We start from the raw sequence: 17,702 nt of genomic DNA, 5'->3' as shown, positions 1-17,702 counted from the left end.
AGTTCCAAAATAAAAGCTTTTTTTAAAAAACAGAAATCTTTTGTATCATCTTTATTGTCAATTTGATCAATTTAATACATCCTTGCTAAATAAAAGTCAATGATTTAAAAAAAAAACTTTTAAACATTAATGTAGATGAACGGAAATGTGTTTCCGAGGATACAGCATGTTTACCCTGTAAAAACATCCAGTATAGCTTGTTAGACATCCAGTGCATTTTAGTAAATGTCTAATGTTCCATGTCTGAAAAGTGTTCACAGATATTTTAAATCAAAGTTTACTCTTTACAACTGTGTCATCATCAAACCAAAGTCCATACTGACGCAAACACGGAAGTCCATAGGTTATTACTTTCTGAAAGTGAATGATTTAAATTTTAAAGTTAACCTCAAAGCGATAATGCTGTGATCTATTTTATGCAGCCTTATATTTTTTTAATGCTGGCCATGTTATAGGAGTCTTCTAAAACAATTTGGTATATGAATGAAGCTTGATCTCTCAGTTCCCGCAGGTAAGAGAACAGTGAGCTGTATGATTTTATAACTTGAAAGCCAGTGATACGAGAAAGTGAAAAGAGATATTATCAAAAGCATACAACCCAAAAATGGCAATTCTGTCATTATTTATTAACCCTCATGTCAAATCCAAACCTGTATAACTTTATTTTGTCTGTGGAACACCAAAGGAGAAAATACTTACCAAAATGTGCTTTTCTTGTTCATACAGTAAATGCAGACCAATGCTGTCAAGCATATTATTTATGCTTTATTATTAAGCAGTTTCATAATCATGTTATCGGCTAAGCTTGAAAATTATTTACTTTTTTTTCAAGCTCCAGTGTGCAGCTAGAATGATCTCATGGCTAAAAAGATCATGATCACATACGCCTTGTGGGCAATGGGTGGCCCACTTGGCCTTCATCACATTTACCTGGGCAGAGACAGCCATGCTCTTCTCTGGATACTAACCTTCGGCGGTTTTGGCATTGGCTGGGCAAGGGAGTTCTTTCGTATCCCATCGTACGTGAGTGAAGCCAACCATGCAGCAGACAGAGCCCCTGTTAGACGTCCACAAGCCACTCCACCACCACCAGTAGGCCTGATTCGGTTTGTCGGTCAGATTTGTGTTGGTATTTACTTTGGCTCTGTGGCCTTAATAAGCCTCAGTTCTCTTAGCTTCTTCTACTTCCTAGTGCTGCCACTGAGCGTAGCTACAGGTATTCATCTGGTGTCCTCTGTGGGCCAGCAGACCTCTGACCTTCAAAAGACCCTCATTACTTGCATCATCACGTCATCCATCTTCTATGGCAGCAATCTTTCTCCTCTGCCCATCAGCATTGCTGGCAGTGTTACTGCTGCGCAGCACAATACATTCAAACCTCTGAGGCCAGAGGAACTTGGTGAGATGCACTATACATATGACATTAAATGCGTGACAGCCTAGTTAACAGGAAATATTCTAAGAACACTCTGGCAAAGTTTTTTGAAAGGGTTCTTGCAGTAATGTTAATAGAACGTTTATTCAGAGTTATTTGGTCTTTAAAAATGTTCTCAAAATGTTTGCAAATCATAATTAATTTTTTTCTTTTTTTCAGAAACATTTTTAATTAGATGCTTGTCTAACATTATAAAAATTGTACTACTTGTTTCAGAATGGCCAGAAAACATTCCAGAGTAACAGTATTTGCAAAATTATAAAATGGAATGTTCCCTTAAAGGAATAGTTCATCCAAAAAATTTTTTTTGTCATTATTAACTCACCCTCATGTCGTTCTTAACCTGTATGAGTTTCTTTCTAAAGCTGAACAGAAAATAAGCTATTTTGAAGAATGCTGTAATCAAACAGTTGATGCTGGTCCCCATTGACTTCCACAGTATTTCTTTCCCTACTGTGGAAGTCAATGGGGACCAACAACTGTTTGGTTCTTCAAAATATCTTCTTTTGTGTTCAGCATAAGAAAGAAACTTATACAAGTTTGGAACGACATGAGGGTGAGTAAATGATGACAACATTTTCATTTTTGTGTGAATTATTCCTTTAACATTCACATAACCAAGATTTTTTTTTTTTTAACATTTAAAAAACTGGACCTAATGTGAACATGAGCAAAACTTTCTAAGAACACATTTTTGATACCTAGGTTGGGAATCTGCACAGCTAAGAGTTTGAATGTTATCATAACATATCTGGAATTCTTAGAATATATTTTTGTTAGTTCGGTAAAGTCTTATGCTTGGGTTACATCATGTGCAAGACTGTTTAATTAACCCAGCTTGTGTTAATCTTCCCAAGGGCCTCGTCTGTATCGTCTGAGTTTTGGTGTGCTGGCTTTCTCTGCTCCGCTGGGATACTGTGTTTTCCACAACACCACTGCCACATTATACTACATATCAGACTGTATAGCGGCCCTGCTTGATTTCTTCTGGTTTATTCCATGGCTCAAAGGACTCTTGGAGTATTTTCTGCTGTTGCCATACCGTCTGCTATGTGTCCTGACAGGAGGGGGTTTCTACGAAGAAAGCTGGAGGAAGGTGCTAGAAATAATTCTTAACGAGTACAGTAAAAAAGAAATGGAGGCACTGAAGGTGAGCTTAGTAGGCTATAGTTTTGAGTTGTCAGCTGGGTATATAACATTTATAATTTTCACTTTGTAGTGTGTTTATATATAAGGAAGGTAAATAATATATTTGTCATCATATTATTTTCTTACAATCAGATACTATCATTGTCAGAAGAAGCTTCTCTGGAGGAGATCACTAGCAGCTATAGGGAACTGGCTAAATTGTGGCATCCAGATCACAACCCCAAGCAGCAAGCAGAGGCACAAAAGATGTTCATTCAGATCCAGGAGGCATATGAAATACTTCTCAATAGACTTAAGACAAAAAGAAAATAATGAACTTCTGAGGAAGAGGTCACACATCGCTTAAAGACACAGAGTTAGGAGGACAACTTAGGGTTCTCTGCCATCTTGTGGCAACATTAGGAGTTGTTTTTACAGGGAGATGGCGATCCCAAGGGGTTCTGTAGTGGTACTGCAGGGGGTCGGCCAATTATTGTTTGCAATTTTTTGTAGAAAAAACATACATAAATAAATAAACTAAATTTATATCATAATTACAGCAATGAAATATTAAATGCTATTGTCATTCACACATTAAAATAAATTAAATACAAGTCATGTATATGACTGAATATAAAAGGATACGAGTATATTTACTATATATTTACTAGTCCAAATTAGTATGACTCTGTACATCAGAACATAGTATTATATGGTACTATACATGTCAGTATAGGACAGGCCTACATAACAGCCACACCTACAATGATAAAAAGAAGAAGAAGAATATGTACACTAATGAAATTATTAATGGTTTTAGAATTTAGAATATCATGAATGTATCATTTTTGTCTAATTATATGTTCAACAAAACCACCTGTTACCTTACACAGGGAAATAATGAAGTGTTGCTTTAAGGAATTTTTATTTATGATAAATCTTAGTAACACATTTGCTTTTTGAATGTGATTTTTTTAATCTGCACAATAATATAATTATCAATGGTTTTAGAATTTAGAAGAGTTCTATAGTAACTGTGTGATTTGTTCTAATTATACATTCAAAGAAATTCCCACAAATAGACAAATATGACCTGTTTTGACACAGTGAAGTGCTTAAGGGTTGCTTAAATTAAAGAAGTAGCCAATCTTAGGAAACATTAGTTTTTTGAATGTCGCTTGTACTGACACTGTCATCCAAATAATAACAACAAGAATATGCACATGAATATAATTATTAATGGTTTTAGAATCTAGAATACTGTGCCATTTGTTCTAATTTTACATTCAACATAATGAAATAATTTTTTAATTTTGTGATCCTGGAACACAAGTAGCACGGGTATATTTGTAGCAATAGCCAACAATATATTGTGTGGGTCAAAATTATTGTTTTTTCTTATGCCAAAAATCATTAGGATATTAAGTAAAGATCATGTTCCGTGAAGATATTTTGTAAATTTCATACCGTAAATATTTCAAAACTTATTTTTTGATTTGTAATATGCTTTGCTAAGAACTTCATTTGGACAACTTTAAAGGTTTTTCTCAATATTTAGTTTTTTTTTGCACCCTCAGATTCCAGATTTTCAAATAGTTTATCCCAGCCAAATATTGTCATATGCAAACAAACCATACATCAATGGGAAGCTTGTTTATTCAGCTTTCAGATGATGTATAAATCTCAATTTAAAAAAATGTACACTTATGACTGGTTTTGTGGTCCAGGGTCACAATTGTTAATAGTTTTAAAATTTAGAATATCATTATTGTGTGGTTTGTTCTAATTATACATTAACAGAAATGTTACCTGTTTGACACAGGGAAGTGCTTAAGGGTTGCTTAAATCAAGAAGCCTATTATTTAAGATAAATCATAGGAAACATTTTTTTTTTGAATGTCTATTGTCATCGAAATAATAACAACAACAATATGCACATGAAGATAATTATTAATGGTTTAAGAATTGTCATTTGTTCTAACTATACGTTCAACAAAATTCCCACAGAGCTTAAATGAAAAAAGCACATTTAAGATAAATCTGTTTTGTATGTTACTTTTATTGACGGTGCCATAGAAATACTAACAATTATAAAATAAGAACATTAATATAATTAGCCTTGTTTTAGAATTTAGAATATCATAGTGTCATTTGTTCTACTTAACTTATACGTTCAACAAAAAGTAACTTTTACTGACACTGTCATCGAAATTAAATAATAATAATATAATAATATGTGGCGTTTGTGGCTTCTGCGTAGCTTTGTGTTTCGCAACCTGTAGCATGAGGATCGATGCATTCGATAATCCCTCCCAATTATGAGTTTTCGGTTATAGGTTATTCGGGCCTGTATCCCGGCATGGGCCCGGAAGTTGTTTGGGGTTTCAGGTAAAAGATCCCGGAGATGCTGCCTTCGCCAGAGAAAACAAACGGCGCTTCTGCTGTATAAATATTGCAATCACAGTCGATCGTCAGGTAAGAAAAAAATACTCACCGTGCCAAATCGACAGCGGTTATTCAAGGAAAGTGACATTATGTCAGGTAACTATGCTCGGATTGGGAGGGTTTACACGGCTAGCCGCATCTGTCGAGTGCTGGGTGCCATAGCAACGCCAGCGGGCTCTCAGGAAACATAATTCCGCTTTAGTTTGTCACGTCTAAAGATCGACTGTATTTCACGACCGGAGGCTGCCGATTGGATTGCGTTGTCAGCAACGCTAGTTCTTACGTTTGTGAGTTAGTTTAGCGATGTCTTTGGGTTATTGTGAGCTGTCACGTCTCGTTAGCTGGTTAGCAGCGGTTGCTAGCTTGTGTTGCTCTAGACAGACATGATTGACATGATTCTGCGTGCTGTCTGTCAGTCCTCCTCTGCAGCACGACGGTGCATGAAAAGTTACTAAACATACGAGTGCTCGCGCACGATAATCATGTTCTCGTCGCCAGCCATTGTTTATGGTATGATTGCTGACAGAGAGGGGCTGTTTCGATTATTGCGGGAATTGGACTCATTGACAGCACTGTGAATTCATGAGATCTGCCTGTTGCAGCTGTGTATGTTTTCTGTCTTTTACGACACAAAGAGGTCTTGCGTTTCTGAAGGCCTGTTTGTTCATATCATATATGTTTAGATCATGTATGATTATAAGTATTACACCATATAGATAATAGTCTTTAAGAGCCCATGTTTATTCTAGGTTTTAAAGAATGAAAAATAAAACAATATTTCGTTTGTCATTTAACTATAATAGCAACTGTCTAGAGCTACACCTGCTCTTTATGATATCTGAATGTGTTTTGATCCATATTAGCCATGATTTTTTTTTATAAATAATTAAATTGTGATACCTGAAATCTAAAGTCCTTCAGAAGTAGTTTGTATCTGGTACCAAAGTGTATTATAATGGGGAAAAAACAAATTCTTTTTAAATAAAATATTTGTTCGTACATAATTTGTGTAAAAAGACCCTCAACTCAGTGTCACTTTTCATGTTTTTTTCACTCACTTATAGCATTTCATTGCCTGTTTAAACGCCTTGTACACTATTTGGTTATTAGTAAATGTATGATGTATCTTTATTTCTAATTTTAGTTTATGTAGATTTCAAAATTCTTTGTTATATGAGTGGAGCAGACAATATGAGACTATTCTGCATGTCCATTTCAACAAATCTATTCATTTCCACTTATGCAAGACACTAGCAATGTTTAAGAAAGTGCCATGGTGGTTTATGTTGTTATTTAGTGTTGTTAATTAGTGTAAAATATTACATCAAAGGGGAGGTTATTAGCCCTGCTATTTCCTATCATATAGAACAGTGTGTGTGAGGGTCAAAATTTTAGACAAAATGAAATATTTTGGGGGTCTTATTTGATTTATAGACATCCAGAAAGAGCTATTTACATGCCAATGGTTAAAGGCTTTGAAGGCTTTCTTTAAATACGGCTCATATTTGAAAGCAGATGTGTCAAATAATATTTTTTATAAACATGTATTTTGTTTTGCTAAAGGGTTGCATTTGTTTCCAGCACCAAAGCGACAGATAATATGTGGAAATTTCTGAGTAATAGCAAATCGTAACAACCCCTGCATTTGGCTTAGTATCATCTTTGCTTTAGATGTCTGACTGTGTTCTGATAGGTCACAGGCTAAAGGGAGGGCAGTTTCTTGCACTTTACGCTCTCCATTTAAGACTAGAATTCTATAGAATGGACACTCAATTCAGCTGTTGAGCTAGAAATGAGATCATGACCAGTGTGTGCATATAAATTATTCAGCTACTCGAACCGTGCAACCACACAGGAAAGGAAGAAATAACAAACTGCAAGTGAACCAGTTTATTTTTTCAGAAATCAGAGCCAAATGCATACATTTTAGCATTCTTTGTGTGCACTCTATTATTGTACCAATGCATGCACTTAGGTTTCTTAAAAACTTTTCTATTTTATGTTCAAAGGTGTGTAAGTTTTGTGCCTTTATAAAGAAATATTTTTTTTTTTGTATGATTTCTCGGTACAGGCAGCTGGTGTGATGATGAATGCTGACGATTGCAATGGCCGTTCGTACATGTCAGGTAAGGTGCCTTTTTCAGATCTTATTCTTTTGTTTTTAACATAGACATGCATGGATCTAAATATAGTGGGTTTCAAATGTCCATGTTCACATTCAAATCTGGGATTTTTTTTTTATTTAAAGACATTTAAAAAACACTTTTTCACAATTTTTCACTTAAATTGTCATGCTGATATAATTTGTGGTTGAAAATTTGCATTAAATAAAAAAAATGCAAAGAAGTATTTTGAACCCCATTGTACATGTTAATGTTTTCAGGTAGTGGAGATTCTTCAACAGAGCGGGAGTTTTTTGCAGGGCTGAGAGTACCCACCGTGAGCACACCAAACAGTCAACAGTCCTCACCCAGCCGTTCACTCAGTGGTCAGTATTTCTGTCCATTAAGCTCACTTTTGCATCTTACTTTTCTAGAATAATTTCTGCATTTGCCATAAATTTCACTGTTGATTTCTAGTTTGGATAAAAGCATCTGCCAAGTGAATAAATGTACAACTTTCTCTCTATTCCCAGCTAACTCTATCAAGGTGGAGCTGTATAGTGACGAGGAGGCAGCTGGTGCTCCGCTGGCGGAAAGGAAAGTCGGGGAGAAGGATGAAGGATGGAAAGATGAAAAGGGCGAGTTGGCAGAAGATGGTGGTATGGAGATGGTCGGAGGTACACGAGGGCAGGCTGGGAGTGGGGAGATGGCCAGCTCCGAGTCCGCATCCCCTGGTCCCATTCGGCTGCCCAATGGGAAACTTAAATGTGATATATGTGGGATGATCTGCATTGGTCCCAATGTTCTAATGGTGCACAAGCGCAGCCATACAGGTAAGCGTTTCTTGACTAACTCTTGACAGAAAAAGATCAAGCGTATTTAAAAATGTTAGCTTGAAAATATGTGCTGCTGTTTTTTGGGCCGGTGGGAAAACTGGTAGTCTTGGTCTCGGTAGGTGAGCGGCCATTCCAGTGTAACCAGTGTGGGGCCTCCTTCACTCAGAAGGGCAACTTGCTGCGTCACATCAAGCTCCATTCTGGCGAGAAGCCCTTCAAATGCCCCTTTTGTAACTACGCTTGTCGCCGCCGTGACGCCCTGACAGGACACCTCCGCACCCACTCCGGTGAGCCTTTGTGGTTTGAGAGAGGCCATTTGTGAGAAATAAAGAGAAGGAAGGAGAAGGTGAACTTTGTGGCTGGAAAATGAATGGATGGAAAAGTGTGTGGGATGGAAAAAGCCTTTTGATTTGCCACAAAGCAGAAATTAATGTAGTCAAGGTCATTTTAACCTATTTCTCCTATAATGCAAGTGGTGACTATTTTGCTGCCTAGAACTTTGCTAAACTTCCTTTTAATCCCAACTAAGGGTTGTGCGAGCAGACTAATAAGTGTGAATAAGACCTCATTGATCGGTTATGTAATCAAGTTAAAGACAACAAAATTCAGCGGTCTAGTATGACATTTAGAGTATTATGAAAACAGGATATCCTGCTTGTGTTTTTGAATGATGAAGAGCATTCACCTGTAGTGCCTAAGTAAGGTCATTTGAATAAGGATGCAGATATTCAGAGAAATGACTTGGTAATGAATTTCTCCGAAATGACACACATCTCTAAAGCTGAACGGACAGATGCGGTCTGTAGGATTTCCTATTCTACAAACGTCATAGATGAGCAGCGTGTCATTTCGTTTTTGGGGAAATTGTGACAAGGGAAATTCTGTGGTCTGATGAATCCTGTACCAGTCATTACATTATTCGTATTTAATAATTATATTGGAAATATTATTATATTACATTAACATTTTTAATTTGCATGTTTTGTTAAAAAAATGTATATTACAATTGATAAAAATAATAGTTTTAGTAGGTAACACCTTATATTAGCCACAATGTCAATATTGTATTAGTAATGTTCATGTTTACATAACACCTGCAAAGCTGTGTGAAATGCATTCATATTCTGCCTCCTCGATATTTCAGTGTCCTCCCCTACAGTAGGAAAGCCCTACAAGTGCAGTTACTGTGGCCGCAGCTACAAGCAGCAGAGCACCCTGGAGGAGCATCGTGAGCGCTGTCACAGCTACCTACAGAGTCTGGACCACCAGCCGGCTCACAACACCCAGCCTGCACACGGTAATACCATATTTACTCACATAAATGCAAGTTGATGTTAAAATGCATGATATCATTCTTTCTGCAGTGGCAATAGTATTCATTACTCAAGTGCTGTCTGACAGGCGGCTGCTTTTGAAAGCTCTCCAGTGTTACTGCATTCATGCTCTGTGAATATCACAGCTGGTGATGTAGCTGCGCGCATGAACGGTCCAAAGCACTTTATGATTAAAATACATGCTTTGGAGAGGTATCATTGTAAACACAGAGAATATAACCTGGTGGTTATGTGTAAAATATTACTGTGCTTTAGGCATTGAGGTATGTACCAGTTATAATGTAGCTTATACCTCCTGCAGTCTCTTATGTTGTTAATATGCTCAGTTTTATTTTTATTTTAAAAATAGACCTGGGGCCCGTTTCAGTAAGGAGGTTCAACCAACTCTGAGTTGAAACTTGAACTCTGGGTTGACTTACCCTGAGATGGGAACCTCTGAGTTTTTGGTTTCAGAACAGCTGAACTGAGTTAGTTCAATCCAATCTGAGTAGGTTGACTCTGAGTTTAGCGCGTGCACCACGACTATGAGAAGTCATGATCAATGGAGCTCCGAAATTATAATTCACCATGGCAACAACACCCGACAATAACATGTCCGCGTACTTTCGAGTCGACACGTAACTTTAATTCTAAATCACTGTTCAAAGGTGAAAACTGTAAATTATTGAACTAATATTCATTTTCATGGTATCCCATGGCAGAAAGAAAAAGAAAAAAAAATTGTGGCAGCAGCTAAAATATGAAGTATAAAACAATTCAATTAAGGTAAAGCTTTAAGCATAAAAGGTTCATGGGTGTAGGCTACATGACTTTACAAACACTTGACATATTAAATATCATTCAGTGTCTATTTCAATGCGCAGAAGCTTTTTCCACATAGTTTAATGCTTTTTTCACATAGGCTAATTAAATGTTCTCTAATCCAACCTGTTACATTTCTTAGAGTAATGAAATTAACAACTGACTTGTACTCAGTCAACAGCAAGAAGGCAGAGGCTCGCAAAATGGGGGGAAAACCTGCACCAGCACCACTGACAGATAAAGAGGACATGGTCAAGTATTGGAAGAATTTTAAAATCCAAAAGGAAAAAGAATAACTGTTGCTTTTATATTTAAAGGAAATAAAGATGACCAAATAACTAGTGAGTAATTTGTGTTTATTTACCAGCTGTGGTGGTGGTTACGGCATATATCTCGTACTACCCATCCATCTGGCATCCTTCTATTCCATACAGTAATCCGATTCATTTTCAGAAGGTGCGATGATGGGAATATGCGTGCCATTAATGCATCCAACCACTCTGGAAATCCAGAAGGAAATTTTAATTTGGTTAATGGGTTACTTCCAGAGGGCGCGGCAAGATGTTATCAAGTGAACGTCATTTATCAGATTAGCCTCATTTAAACCGATTTCTACACCACTGACCTACAGTCCAGTGAAACTCCTCTTTGACGGATTTGTGCCCAGGAAAAAAGTTACCACGGTAACTGACTCTGAGTATAAGTTACCTCTCCTTCAGAAACAGGCTTGACTTACCCTGCTTTCTCGGGTTTGTCAAACCTCCCATTTTGAAACGGAAAACCCAGAGTTTCCCTCATTTCATGGTTAACATACTCAGAGTTTTCAATTAACCTTCTTTCTGAAACAGGCCCCTGCTGTTCAGTCAAACTAAATAATAATATAAGTAATTTATTTAATTAAATTATTTTTACATTGGGCTAGGTTTGATGTAGTTTCTTAAATAAAGGAGTACTTTTATTAATAAATGAGTACACGGTCAAACAAAAAGTTTGCGGTCAGTGTAGTTTTTTTTTTCAAAACTTTGTTTTGGTTGATACTTTTATTCAGCAAAGACACATTAAATTGATTAAATTCAATTGAAATTGAAAGTGACAGTGAAACATTTATAATGTTATAAAACTTATATTTTGAATAAATGCTGTTCAGTTGAACTTTCTGTTCATAAAGGAATCCTGGAAAAATGTATTGCAGTTTCCACATAAATAATAAACAGCATTGTTCCAGGTCTGTTTTCAACATTAACAATGATAGGAAATGATTCTTTAGCACCAAATCAGCATATTAGAATGTTTTCTGAACACTGTAAAAAATTTCAGACCTCCCAACTCAAAATTTTCTAGTGACTGATTACAATTTTTTCCATTGGCCCAATTTCTGCTAACTGAATTTTATCAATTGTGGCAACAGTCTATTAACATTGGCTCAATTAGAAATAATATGTTGAGCCAATGGAAAAATTTAGATGTAATCAGTCACTAGAAAATTTTGAGTTGTGAGGTTTGAAATTTTTTACAGTGAAGGATAATGTGAAGCTTTGCCATCACAGGAATAAACATTTTAACATTTTATTATTAAAAAAGAAACTTGTTTTGAATATAAATTTCACAGTAGTTCTGATTTTACCACATTTATCAAATAAGTGCAGCCCTGGTGAGAGATTTCTTCCAAAAACCAACCCTAAAACATTTGAACATTAGTGTATATTCAGTGCCATATAAAAATTGCTGTCCTCTCAAAAATTTAGTGAAATTTCACTGGTGCAATTCAACTAATGCAGTTGGCTAATGTTTGAAGCCAAGCACTCATTCAATTATAAACATGCTTTTACATTGGCATTATGTTCAGGTGACGAGTCCCATAACGTGGAGATGATGTCTGAACCCCTGATCCAGTCCTCCTCAGAGAAGATGACCTTCATTGATCGGCTGGCCAATAGCATCACCAAGAGGAAGAGATCTACACCCCAGAAGTTTCTGGGTAAGCACATTTCTTTGAGTACCTAAGTAGAAGTGTTTCAGCTCTGCTATTCAGGGTGAAAAGTTGTGAGCTAGTGAACTGTATGCAGTGAGAGAGACAATATACAGACTATACACAAAAGCAAACATACAACAAAACATGCAGGTTTGTGAACATATCACTCAGGTTGGCAAATCAGTCCGAATCATGGATTGAATCATATAACTCACTTTCTTATTGATTTTGTTTGAAAGAATACATTTCAGCAAATCGCATGTTATTATGTCTGACTCAGATTGAGCTGAGAGCCATTACTCTCTTTTGATTACATTTTTCAAATGTTAAACATGCAAATTTGTATGGTTAGTGAAACTTTATTCAGTCTAATTACAGACTGGTGGTCAATATAACAAAGTGTAGATATATACACTAGTGTGGTTGGTAAGATTTTTTTATGTTTTTGAAAGAAGTCCATTATGCTCACCAAGGCTGCATTTATTTGATCAAAAATACAGAAAAAAAATAAATTTTAAGAAATATTATTACAATTTTTGTAAGTTATTTAGGTGATGGCGAAGCGGAATTTTCAGCAGCCGTTACTCCAGTATACATGTCTTTATCTATCACTTTCTAAATATAAGACTTACTTATCTTACTGTACTCCAATTTTGTATGACTTTTTTATTTATATTTTATATAATTTATTTCATTTGTGTGTGTGTATTTAGCTTAGTTTTTAGAATGTTGTTGCAATTAATTAGATTTTTAAAAAAGCAATACGTTATAAAAATAGTATTGGTAATTGCTTAGCTGCGAAACAATATCACTTCAGTGCAATCTAGTCATTACTGAAGATCAATGATACTGATGCTCCTTGACTTTCTAGGTGAAAAGCACATGCGACTGAATATATCCGAAGCACCTTATGAACTCGACCCCAATCCTGATAAAGAAGGGGACATGTTGCTTTCACACCCCGAGGGTGACCCTGCTGCTTTAGCTGGCATGGGAGGGCGTTTCCTGCGGGGGCCGAGAGGAGTCAGCAACGATGTGGATCCTTCCCACTCCCTGCGGATGCCTCCCCACTCCGCCTGCCTCTCAGAGTTCACCCCAGTCATCAGCTCTGTCTACCCTCACATAACCCCTCTAGGGCAGCGTCTAAACTGTGCAGGGGGCATCTCCATGGGCCTGGCCGGGAGGGAGGCCGGCGAGGGTCATGAAGATGCGCCCTCCACCCGCAGCCATGCCGCCTCGCCAAGCAACGGTTACCAAGATTCAACAGACACTGAGAGCATGGCGGAGGAGCAGTGCGTCATCACCTCGGTGCCACCGGGAAACTTGAACCACCGCGGGCGCGAGCGGCACAGTTCTAGTCACGCCAAAGAAACGGACATGGAAGGGGACAGGGAGAAAGGGGTCCATGGGGGTTTACCGACCAAGGTGAGCCCACGCTCACCTCCAGCGAGGGAAGCCATGCAGGTGGTGGACAGGGAAGGACGGCCGGTGCGCTCCTTCCGCTGCGAGCACTGTCGCATTTTCTTCCTGGACCATGTCATGTTCACCATCCACATGGGCTGCCACGGCTTCCGCCAGCCCTTCGAGTGCAACATCTGCGGCCACCGCAGCCAGGACCGCTACGAGTTCTCCTCGCACATTGTCCGTGGGGAGCACCAGGTTGGCTGAGGTGGGCTTGTAGATGGCGGAAGTCGAGACTGGAGGGAGATGTACAGAGAGTTGTATGCTGCTTTGAGATGGCGCCATGGCGTCTAGTTCGGTCTGCACCAGATTGGGGCACATTAGCACTTGCTTTTATAGTTAGCAGACATCATATTTTACCGCTGAAGGCTAATCGCTTAGGTACGACCGTAAGATGTGCAATTGCATCCCGTGTTGGAGGATTCAAACGGGGGGCAGGTCATATCCTCCGATTGCACTCCCACACCAAGTCATTCATCGCAAGACGCAGCTGTTTTGCTTTAGAAGTGCCTTCCTTCCGTGGGGTTTATTTTTTATCAGTTGAGCAGAGAAATCGAGGTTTGAGATTAGGTCTATACTCATCTGTTCGGTGGTGTTTACATAGAGTCTGCCTCTTGAAGAGAGAAAGACAATGAACTGCTTAGACGTCCAAAGTCTGGACTGTTTCCAGAGCGGCTTTCCAAAGTTTCTGAGCCTGTTAAACAAGAGAAATCTATGCCTAGGAGTATTCACACAAACTGTGTGCTCTTTTAGGATACCTCGGTGGGACTGTTGAAATTAGGCGACTCAGGGAGGACACTGCTGACAGAGAGGGAATGGAGAGCAAGCAGCATGAATTGCAAAACTGAGGCTGGAGTATTGGTATGTTAGCCATATAAGGAGCACAGACACATATTGCCTTAATCGTTGCTTTATATGAACCCTGTACAAGCTAGATGTTGAATTGCACATGGATTTTAATGCTGGACGATTCAGTAGGTACAGTGCAGCATGAATTCGGGTAACTTCAGAACTGAGATGATACGGCACTCTTGGGTCAAATAGGAATGGGGAATTTTATTTCTTTTTAAAATGTATGTTGATGTTTTATTTGAGAAAGGAACTGAACTTGAAACATTTGCCTTAGTTTTTGAGTCTACAACCTCTGTCCTGAATCTAAAAAAAAAAAAAGCAGTTGGTTTCCTCGTGCCTCAGATCTTGATTGTCGTTTCAAACTTTATCTTGACATCACTTAAGTGACGATAAAGATTCTGCCTATCAAATCTATTGAGGTTTTTTTTTACGTTTTTGTAGTACAAAGTCCCCGCCATCCATCCTCTGCCATGCTGCGAACACAGTGGGCCACATTATGTTTTTTTTTTAGATGCGGAGGGGGGGAAAGGAGCCTTAATGTTCTGGTGCAGACCAAACGCAGACCCATGTTGCATTCCGTGACTTTGACAACGAGTGAAGGGGAAGGGTTGTTACCTCAAAAGGAGGATTGCACTTTTTCTAATTCTGCTTAAATGTGAGTGTTTTGCTGGGGCTGTTGGGAGGGTTTTAGGACAGGCGCGGCGGCACGGGGGTGGGGGTGGATTTTATTCAAAGGGGAGCAGGCACAGTAATGACTGGTAACTGAGCTTTGAAACCTATTCTTTTGTTTTCTGAAATTGCTCTATTGCACTGATTTCTGATAAAAATGCTATTTAGAGAAAACAAGAAACAATTTGATACGAGAACACGTTGGTTATAAAGACCAGATGAACAGTGTGGTGTTTTTAAAAACAATTCTATAAAGGCTATTTTCCTAATAACAAAAGGGGTCGCAGACATTTAAGGATTCAGAACTGAACATTTTCTCCTTGTGTTGTAAAATTTGGTGCTTGGATGTTTGTGAGACTTCTGCCCTTGATATTGGACTTGTATCCTGTACGCTTGTCCTGTGTGGTCATGTCCTATATGAGTTCATGCACACGGTACTCTCGATCACCACTGAGTACGAACTGCTGCTTGATTTTGAAGGAAAGGACTGAAATATTGTCGTAGAGTTACGTACCGTCTTGCCAAGATATATCGTGGCTTGTTTTATCAGTGGATCTCACTTGCACAAACTGAGACGAAACGAAAGCACCAGTGAGTGAATTTTGAAGATTCTCGAAGATTTGTTTTGTTCGATTGCTTGTACATTTCTCACCTCTATGTGACGTGGGCTGTGGTTAAGGGTACTTGGATGTTGTGGCATGTGTGTATCACTTGACCTTGGAGGTGGTCAGCTGTTTCCAAAACTTGCTTACGTGTAATCCACTGACCCTACATCTTTCAGTTATTTTTACAATGTTTGTAGGCCTTTTAATGCGTATGCTTGAATTCACTCCAGTGTAAGCCTATGGAGTACAGTATGAATGGATCGAAGAAGTGAGACCAAATACAGTATTTACAAAGGTTAGTTAACGACTTTGCATCCTTCATAGACATTCATTTTCTTTTTTTTCTGCAGAAATAAATTTATTTACTTGAAATTATGGCAAAAACCATATGACACTTAATGCACTTAATGGTCAAAAAGAAATTATGTAATGAATTCTACCAAGTGTGTGAATGGGAGAGGTTGCATGTGTACTCGTTTGTTTGCTGGCGTTCTGCAACTGTTCTGCTTGTGAAATACTAGCTGCAATTTTCCCTATTTCCTCTAAACCAAACCCAGCTCTTTTCTGCACCATTTCATATTTCTTATCCCCAAGGTGTGATGAGCTCAATATTTTTAAACGAACTGTGAAGCAACCATAATGAGCAGCAACTGAGAAAGAGAGACTTGGCGTTTTTTGGGGAGGCAGGGATCAGACTCTCTGTCATTCTTGGGCTATCCCTGGGTTTAATGTTTTTAAATATTTTGTGAAAAAAAAAATGTATATGACAAAGAATAACTCTTTACCTCAAATTTGTTAAAATATAAAAAAAAACTGCCTCATGTTCTATAAAAAGGTGTGTTGGTTTCAAGAGGTATTGTTTATTTGATCTTGTTTTTAAGGAGTGTAACCCAACTTTAAGTTGAAGTAATTTTTCATGTCCAATAAAGTAATATTTGTTGTATCTTCTGTCCGCTTACAACTCTAAACACTTGTTCTCTAGTTTGCCTAATTGATGTCTAGTCTAAATTAAATTGCCTTTGTTGATTTTGTTGTTCAGTATGTTTAAAGGAATTGGACATTTAAAGTGACTGCTCACCATCTTTAACCACTATTTTTTATTTTTGTAATGCACTTAAATAGTTGTGCTTTGACAAAAATAATTTTGAAAATAACAAATATTCCATGTACATATTAAATAATTTTAGTATGTATTATAAATTACTTAAAGCTTATTTTCTCAGTCGAGTCGACTTAAGTGCAGATATTTTAGTATAATTAATATACTATTACAGTATTTATTCATATTTGGAATGTTATTATATTTTAATTTGTAATTTCAACTAAGTTTCAGTATTTTCATTGGGTCTTTATTATGTGTTATTTAGTTTTACTTTTTTTATTTACACTTTAATTTCAGTTGCTTTTCTCATTTAATATTTCTATTTCAGTAAACAAGCCCCCGGTTTCACAAACAAGGCTTAAGCCTAGTCCTAGACTAAAATGTAAGTCTGAGCTGTTTCAACTGAAAGAAACTTGCACTGACTGATCTTAAAACATATCAGTGCCTTTGTTTTGTCTTTAGAGGCACACCAGTAATGGGTTTTTTTCTAAGGCACATTTATAAAAATGACTTAAATGTCCTAATTGAACAATGGCCTAATCCTGGTTTAGTCTGTGAAACCGGGCCAAGATGTTTTAATAGTTTTAGTATATGTTCATGAGAATGCTATTAGTGATTAATTATTATTTACTACTGGTAAAACAACTATATCGTTTGAATTAAAGACTAGGTTTTATTTGTAAAAAAATATATATATATATTGGTAGTACTTATTTTACAGTCTTTACAAAGTTTTTTAATAGAAACCCTTTCGTTCACACCGCATTAACTTAATGTTAACAGATACAACTGTTGATTTTAAAACTGTTTTAGTAAATGTTGAAATAACCATTGAGAAATACTGTAGCAGTGCTGTTCATGGTTAACTAATTGTAAAATGTTACCAAAATATTTGACAATTTCATTTTCAAAATGCACTTCAGTAAATATAGCTGTTTTATTAACTTTCTCGGAATACAA

The 17,702-nt window shown here is 37.3% G+C and overlaps 2 protein-coding genes across 4 annotated transcripts; both read left to right on the top strand.

The window, feature by feature from the left end:
• Window positions 1-374: 374 nt before the first annotated feature.
• On the top strand, window positions 375-3,044 carry LOC306860567 (dnaJ homolog subfamily C member 22-like). Of its 2 annotated transcripts, none has more exons than XM_079402318.1 (4): window positions 375-511; window positions 833-1,399; window positions 2,293-2,585; window positions 2,717-3,044. In XM_079402318.1, the coding sequence occupies exons 2-4, from the start codon at window positions 859-861 to the stop codon at window positions 2,894-2,896; spliced, it is 1,014 nt and encodes a 337-aa protein (XP_079258444.1). In that variant the 5' UTR covers window positions 375-511; window positions 833-858; the 3' UTR covers window positions 2,897-3,044. The 2 variants fall into 2 exon arrangements, with proteins under 2 accessions (XP_079258444.1, XP_079258445.1); XM_079402319.1 differs by having other exon boundaries at window positions 388-511; window positions 839-1,399.
• Window positions 3,045-4,936: 1,892 nt separating this feature from the next.
• Window positions 4,937-16,588, top strand: LOC306860551 (zinc finger protein Eos-like). Of its 2 annotated transcripts, none has more exons than XM_079402293.1 (8): window positions 4,937-5,038; window positions 7,080-7,134; window positions 7,392-7,496; window positions 7,644-7,943; window positions 8,066-8,233; window positions 9,091-9,243; window positions 11,928-12,059; window positions 12,925-16,588. In XM_079402293.1, exons 2-8 carry the CDS (start codon window positions 7,092-7,094, stop codon window positions 13,719-13,721), a joined length of 1,698 nt encoding a protein of 565 aa, XP_079258419.1. In that variant the 5' UTR covers window positions 4,937-5,038; window positions 7,080-7,091; the 3' UTR covers window positions 13,722-16,588. The 2 variants fall into 2 exon arrangements, with proteins under 2 accessions (XP_079258419.1, XP_079258420.1); XM_079402294.1 differs by lacking the exon at window positions 4,937-5,038 and adding an exon at window positions 6,780-6,888 and having other exon boundaries at window positions 7,084-7,134; window positions 12,925-16,582.
• The last annotated feature ends 1,114 nt before the right edge of the window (window positions 16,589-17,702 follow it).

The sequence above is a fragment of the Barbus barbus genome (genome assembly GCF_936440315.1).
Source record: "Barbus barbus genome assembly, chromosome: 41".
NCBI lineage: Eukaryota > Metazoa > Chordata > Actinopteri > Cypriniformes > Cyprinidae > Barbus > Barbus barbus.
Note: the sequence above shows the minus strand (reverse complement) of the source record. Positions and strands in the feature narration are given on the sequence as shown.